General features: G+C 43.5%; 1 protein-coding gene across 2 annotated transcripts in view; it reads left to right on the top strand.

The window, feature by feature from the left end:
• Positions 1 to 610: 610 nt before the first annotated feature.
• The window catches only part of xrn2 (5'-3' exoribonuclease 2), a 55,941-nt gene continuing 48,885 nt past the window's right edge, over positions 611 to 7,666 (top strand). For both annotated transcript variants that reach the window (XM_083642522.1, XM_083642521.1), the window contains exons 1-7: positions 611 to 805; positions 1,605 to 1,732; positions 3,057 to 3,168; positions 4,995 to 5,106; positions 5,346 to 5,404; positions 6,909 to 6,998; positions 7,239 to 7,311. In XM_083642522.1, coding sequence (XP_083498648.1) covers positions 731 to 805; positions 1,605 to 1,732; positions 3,057 to 3,168; positions 4,995 to 5,106; positions 5,346 to 5,404; positions 6,909 to 6,998; positions 7,239 to 7,311 — 649 coding nt within the window. In that variant the 5' untranslated portion in view covers positions 611 to 730. The remainder of the gene's footprint in view (positions 806 to 1,604; positions 1,733 to 3,056; positions 3,169 to 4,994; positions 5,107 to 5,345; positions 5,405 to 6,908; positions 6,999 to 7,238; positions 7,312 to 7,666) is intronic.

Here is a 7,666-nt window from a genome sequence, read left to right as displayed (position 1 = left end):
GGAGAGGAGAGAGGTGGAGGATGGGAGAGGAGAGAGGGGGAGAAGAGGAGGGGAGAGGGGGAGAGGAGAGGATGGGAGAGGGGGAGAGGAGAGAGGGGGAGAAGAGGAGAGGAGAGGGGGAGGATGGGAGAGGAGAGGGGGGGGATGGGAGGGGAGAGGGGGAGAAGAGGAGGGGAGAGGGGGAGAGGAGAGGAGAGAGGGGGAGAAGAGGAGGGGAGAGGGGGAGAGGAGAGGAGAGAGGGGGAGGATGGGAGAGGAGGGGAGAGGGGGAGGATGGGAGAGGAGAGAGGGGGAGAAGAGGCGGATGCAGCAAAGAGATTTCTGGGTGTTGTGGGGGTTTGTGGAGATGATGTGCAGAAGCTGTTGAGAGAAGCTTTTAGGCTTTCTCAATCAGCTGAGAAGGAGAGTCAGAGACATATATCTATGGTCAGAGAGGTGTAGTAGAATGGGAAATGGGTGGGATTTATTTTAGTTTATTTTTTGTTCAATTCAGATCAGTTCAGTTTGGATCCAATAGTTGGCGGTAATGCAACATTTTGGATGCCAACCGCCGTTAAACCAAACAGAAGAAGACGACGACCCGGAAGAAGTAGTTTGCCATGGCGTGCAGCATGTAGCCAAACTGCTAGCACCATCGTCAACTCTCGTGTTTTAACTTAAGCCATTTTAAACGTTTCGTACCATTCACATTTTTTAAGAAGCTGAGCGTTAAGTGATAACTTTGCCGGAGATGGGAGTCCCGGCGTTTTTCCGTTGGCTCAGTCGAAAATTTAGCTCTATTGTTGTGCACTGCACTGAGGAGCGGGTGAGTAGCTAACCATAGCCTGCTAGCTAGCCTAGCAACAAAGACTGCTAACAACGTACTAACGTTACATCATCGGCTCCGATACCCTGCGAACGCTAGCTAACGTGAGATAACGTTACTGTGTTATTGAATAAAGTAATACAAATACTAACGTTACCCCTTTGTTAACGCCACGTCGTCTTTCTCTAGTTTGTTCTCTTGAACGCTAGAAATTAGTGACGACACTTCATCTGGCATTTAGCTAGCTAGTTAACGTTACTGTATTGTACTCAACAGTGGCTCTTCCTGGGCTCCAGCCTCCCAACAACAACAAACACCAACCCAATGCATGTGTAATAGCATGCACACGATAGCTCTATATATAGCCTATTAATTTGATCTAGCGTTAAATAATTGAAAAAAAGAACAATGTATCACTTAGCAACTCATCCACTAATGCTGAATCACAATTACAGGTGAGATGGATAGCTCAAAAACTCATAATATTCTACACACTAACGTTATTCATTGTGTAAACAAATACCATATTAACGTTTAAAGGCATTGTATTACTTTCTGGGTTGGAGGGATGGATTTCATGCCACCATTGCTGGATCCTGCTGCTGACTGCTGAGTTAGGATTGTGTCTATCTGAAAAATAAATAATATAATAAATAAAACAATATATAGGTTTTATAGACGTTTTAGTTATGACTTTTTTAATAAAGGTCTTTTCAAGTTTAGATTGTAAATGAATCATGCAGGTACAACATTGATAACAGCTACAACTACATGATGATTTTCTGGCTTCTCTTCCCAGTCCAAGGAATGCAATGGGGTCCGTATTCCTGTGGACACCAGCAAGCCAAACCCCAACGAGGTGGAGTTCGACAACTTGTACTTGGACATGAACGGGATCATTCACCCGTGTAGTCATCCTGAAGACAAGTAAGATAAACCCCTCTATTTGTCTCTGTCAAAGTGCAAAGTCAAACTTTGATTTGAAGGTTGGGGATAAGTGTTTTAAGTTGCTGGTAAAGCTAGTGTCAGGCTGTCCCCGTGCTGCTCTTAATCTTGTATGGAGAGAAGGATGTTAATAATGCAACTGGTTGTCTTCTTGCAAACCTTTTGCCCGCCACAAATAAAAAACAACAATTTCAGAATCGTTAGCATCTTATGACAAATTCAGCATTTGAAATATGTATAATCCTACAAGCAGCTCATATTTCAATTAAATGTCCTATTTTAGGATTAGTTCTCATTGCTTGCTACTGCCCATCATGAAGTATTTCCATGCTCGAAGATTGCAGAAATAACAGCCAACCCCATTCTAAGAGTTTAGATTTCACACGTTAGCCTAGCCTTGAATAAAGAAAATGGAAACTTGAGCAAAGTCTTGCATCTTAATCTTTGGAGTGCTGCTATTTCCACTCATGGAGTGATTTATTCTACAAGTATCTTCTGTCGCTGAGCACCCACAGCCAAGCAGGCCCATTGAGGAAGCGCACCTGTTCTGCATCCCAGTTTAGATGTCATGTTATTAAGTGCTACCTCATGGACTGGATGTATGTCAAACTGAAGAGTGATAAAGGCTGGTAAAATGTCTTAAGTCATGTTCTGCAACTAAAGTGAGGTTGCTGATAAAACAAGAAACATTAAACGGACAGGTTTACTGCCGATACTTTCGCTCCATAGAAAATAGTAGGACATATTGGAAATAGGGTTAAGCCCTAGACACACCAAGCCGACAGTAAGCGGTTTCTCCTTATTTTTCTGCTTCCGCCTCTTCTTTTCAGCAAAAAAACAGACGAGGGCTGACATACACCAGTGTCATTTGCAACTTTTGATCAGACATATTCTCGATTAGAAGTAGCTATATTTAAAAGCTGTTTAAGTGAACGAAATGTTAGGCAAATGCTACGTTCTCTAATGTTTCATGACTCGGGTCTCACGCAGACACGGAACGTACGTGCTAGTTGCCCGTCGGCTGTCGTGTTTGCGGTGTGTTCAAATGCAACTTTTTAGCCCCGACACAGGAGACGCGAGGTGACGTATCGGTCGGCATCTAGTTGCCGCTAGTCCTTTCATGTGTTTTTCAAGTGTGTGTCAGGCCCTTCAGGCTCACAATCCAAGTTTTAGTTGACAGTTGGGATACGTTTCTGGCTTTGCACTTTCAACAAGATAAAAATTGACATTTGAAATGCTTACTAAGTACAAAAACACCACCTTCTGCACCCCCTCACTCTGAACATCAACCTGGTGTCCTCCTCAGACCTGCACCCAAAAATGAAGATGATATGATGGTAGCCATTTTTGAGTACATCGATCGTCTGTTCAATATCGTGCGGCCCAGGAGAGTCCTCTACATGGCCATTGATGGAGTGGTAAGTAACAGATCTACTTTCAGTCAGAGAGAAGTGCAGCTCCAACAAAGACTGGGTGCATCTCCAATGCATCAGCTTTTCTGGATGATGGCTCACATCTCTGATAAGAAACTAACCTTTTCATCCACGGCCTCACCGTCGGATGTATACAAAATATACCAGTGATGCCCACTATTTACCAGCCTTATCTGTGGTTTCAAACGGGTGTAAAACAGTCAGTGTGCAGTGTTTCCCACAGGATTTTGAGAATTTGTGGTGAAAAAAATCTCGCGGGGGGGCATGCCCCCCCGCAAGATTTTTTTAAACATTTTAAAGTAAAATGCATGAATTTGGTGTACTTTGAGAAAGCTTAAGAGCAAAATTAAAAGGCTAGATCTATGAAGAACATGTCATCATTACTGTGCTGTGGGTTTACAATGACAAACTAAATTTCTCCCTATAGGTCAGGGATACTCAACTTGCTTTGCCACTTTCGTGAAATGATAGAAGGCGAGGGGCCAGTTAATAAACAAACAATATACATTTTTCTGTAGCGGATTGTAGGTTTTTGGGGTGTCAGCCGGAGTTTAGGCTGACAGTGTTGTGCACACCGGATAGTTAGTTAGGTTAAGTTAGTTAGGTTAAGTACATACATAAGTGCCTGGGTAGCGAGCAGATGGCGGTATTTGACAATTTAGCATCATTATTGAAAGATATTCCATATTCCAGACTGAAATGCTATAACAGAAGTATTGGCCAGAATGACATGAACATTTATTGGACACTTATTCAGCGGATGTCTTGCATGTTGCGTTCAGGTGCACTGTAAAAAAAATTTTTTTTTTTTTTTTTGGGGTCAACATCTTATTGTGGCGGTCAAAATATTATTGTGGCGGCCCGCCACAAATTCCTTTATGTATGGGAAACACTGGTGTGTGTGACCAGAGCCTTTTGCTGGTGTTAATTTTGCCCCCTGCTCATATTCCAGATATCCTAAATATTTTGGAGAATCTGTTTATATGCAGCTTTGGCCCATTCGCCATTGTACAAGTGTATAGAGACTGAAATAGCCTACAGTGAAACTGATAGAGACTGGAAAGACATAGTAGCTCTCTGGAAAACATGTCTTCTAGTGAAGAAAAAAACATATTCAAGGCAGTGCAAAGTAGGTTAACAACAAACCTTTATGTAGGTTCAGTTATTTCATATTTTGAAATGCTTTTGTTTTTACCTACGTACTTTGGATTGCTTTAGAGCTCCTTTACCTTGGTGCCTACAGTAGATGAGATCTTTTTACGTGGCTCAGTATAGCTTGTGGCATACTCTTCGCGCCCAGCCAAGCGCATAGGGCGCACGGCGATTATGACGTCATCGCACGGGGCGTGTCGGGGGGCGAGGCCTGAGCGCAGCGGCGCGTCCATGGAGATTTTTCTATCAGCGCATCGGGTTTTGCTGCCTGTGCCTGTGAGATCTCCGTGGTAGGCTATCAGTGGATATCTGCTGTGATTGAGTCCTCACCATCGTAAAATTGCCTTTGAAGCATGGCGTTCGATTATAACGAACTAGTTGTGTGGCTTAGCCTTCCCAAATGTTGAGGGTCGTTTTTTATAATTTAATGCATAGAATTGGGAACGTTACATTCAATTTTATTCAGACTGCCTGGAGCTGCGCACTGAGTATGTTCTGTTTTGGCCCGCGCAGGTTGCGCGCGCCCTCCTCGGATCCCCGCCTCCAGCGCGTGCGCGAAGAGTATGCCAGAAGCTTATTCCGGCTGATCTGTGGCATCCAACCTGTCATATTCTGGTTATTGGGAATCATCTAATAACACACTGTTTGACTTTCTCCAGGCTCCTCGTGCCAAAATGAACCAGCAGCGCTCCAGACGCTTTCGCGCCTCCAAAGAAGGAGCGGAGTTGGTCGAGGAGAAAAGCCGGATGAGGGAGGAGGTCCTCCAGAGGGGTGCGTGTTGTTTTAAATCAGTGCAGTCCTTCATTGGTGGATATGAACCTAGACTGACCATTTCAACACAAACCAAAGCGTTCTAGGTGGATACATGCATATCCTCCAAGATGTCAGATTTACACATGAAGTCGCATTGTTTTCTCACTCTTTTTGTTGGTCAACTTTACTTTCTAAAGTTCCTTCTCCAAAGCTCACACTCAGTATAACCTAATGCATTTCCTCTCAATCTTTTGTAGGAGGCTATCTTCCACCTGAGGAGATTAAGGAGAGGTTTGACAGTAACTGTATCACTCCAGTAAGTAGGACACATTTAGATAAACCAAGCTACTGTAAGTGTTTTTTGCAAGTGAAATCCAAGTTTCTGAGGGGATTACCGTAATTTCCGGACTATAAGCCGCGGCTTTTTTCCCCTTTTTTGGCCTTTTTTGGCCCCTGCGGCTTATATAACGGTGCGGCTTATCTATGGATTTTTTCCAAAAAAAAAAAAAAAAAATCTCTCTTTTTTAGCACTCTTTCTAACTATAAATCCACTTCTGTTTTAATTTCCTCTCTTGCCCTCTTTTAACAACATAACATAACATAACACAACACAGGTAAGCAGAAAGAAAAAGACGAAGCAATCACCGCCATGAATGAGGAAATGACTCACCTGCTGGAGGCTGGAGATACACGGCTTGGGCTAAACTTTTACTCCGTGAAACACTATCGATTAAGTCCGACATCGCTCAGAGGTTTGAGCAGCTTGAAAACAAGTTTGAAAACGTGCAGAAGTCCATCCACTCAATCACTAAAGAAAATAAGGCAACGTGAACAGAGTTTCTAATGCGGAAAAGCGCATCAGCGCACTGGAGGACAAAAACAACACAGTGAGTCCGAAAGTGGATAAAATGCAAAAACAAATCGAAACCCTGCACACGCAGGTTGATGACTTAATCAGCAGGAGTAAAAGAAATAACATTCGCCTGATCAATGTAAAAGAGGGAGCTGAGATTGGTGACATGGACGCTTTCGTGGCAAAATCCTGTGTTACATCCTGGACCTGAAGGAAGGCGAGAAACCACCAGAGGTGGACAGGGCACACCGGGCGCCTCGGCCACGTCCAGACCCCGGCCTGACACCGAGGGCCATCTTCATCTGCCTACTCCGCTGGCCCGACCGTCAACTCATCCTCCAGGCTGCGGGGAAGAAGCCCCTCACCTGGGAGGGTACGCGCTTTTTCGTCCGGCAGGACCTCTCCGCGTTGGTGCAACAGAAACGCGCAACATACAACAGCATCATCGAAAAGGTTAAAGTCAATGGATATCGCTTTGGCGTACTGTACCCAGCGAGACTCGTCATAACCATTGATGGACAGCGGCGGAACAAGAGCTCAAAGTGAAACTGCCGAATATCTTTTGAGTTGGACTGGTCAATAGTACTGTGAGTAACTAAAATAAAAAAATAAAAAACGGAATTCTCTCTTCTTTAGCACTCTTTCTAACTATAAATCCACTTCTGTTTTAATTTCCTCTCTTGCCCTCTTTTCACCACACCGCGGACACTGTGTGCACTGTAAAAAAAAAAAAAAAAAACATTAAAACACCCGCGGCTTATAGTCCGGTGCGGCTTATATAAGAAAAAAATAGTCAACTTTGAAGGTGCGGCTTATAGTCCGGAAATTACGGTACATTTTTATTTTGGTGCTTTGTGGTAAAGTTTTCTTCATGTTCGTGTGGATATTGTAGGGAAACAGGATTCATCTTTGACTGTATGTCACGTCAAGATTTCTTGGTGAAGTGTGTTTGTTGTGACTTCTCTAGGGAACAGAGTTTATGGACAACCTCGCTCAGTGTCTCCGATACTACGTCGCCGACAGACTCAGCAACGATCCAGGATGGCGTAACATCACAGTAAGTGTAACACTGTTCCTAAGGGCTCCTGGTAAATATCATACAATAACATTTGCAGAACAGGCAAGAATGTGTTCAGCAGTTGGCACTATAAATAAGTAGCCACTACCTACTGTATGTCAGCACTGACATGGAAGTTCAGGGAACATTGGTGCGTCAAACGTAGAATGTTATATGACACTCCGTGGTATAACATTGATGTTGTAAAACTAACATTGATGATCTTTGTTCTTCATCCAGGTTATCTTGTCTGATGCCAGTGTTCCCGGAGAGGGCGAACACAAGATCATGGACTACATCAGGAGACAGAGAGGTAAGGCCATAGAGACATAACAGTATAATTAGTATAGCAGTACAGTATAACTGTTCTGTGGGTAAAACCTTCCTCCTCATACCACCGTCATATTACTGTGATCAGTGCTGAAACAATTAGTCCATCGACAGAATCATTATAGTCGTTTTAAGTAAAAACAACAAACATTTGCTGATTGCAGCTTCACAAACACTAAGATTTGCTGTTTAATTTCGTTATAAAATTTACTTTGGGTTTTTTGGCAGCTGGTCAGACAGGAAGAAATTGTAAGAATCGTGTTGGGCTCTGGGAACTGGTGACATTTTGTAGACCAAAGGATTCAATGACTACCGTAAATTTCGGACTATAAGCTGCG

This window comes from Poromitra crassiceps, assembly GCF_964638095.1.
Source record: "Poromitra crassiceps genome assembly, chromosome: 9".
Taxonomy (NCBI): domain Eukaryota; kingdom Metazoa; phylum Chordata; class Actinopteri; order Beryciformes; family Melamphaidae; genus Poromitra; species Poromitra crassiceps.
This window is presented reverse-complemented; position numbering and strand designations above follow the sequence as displayed.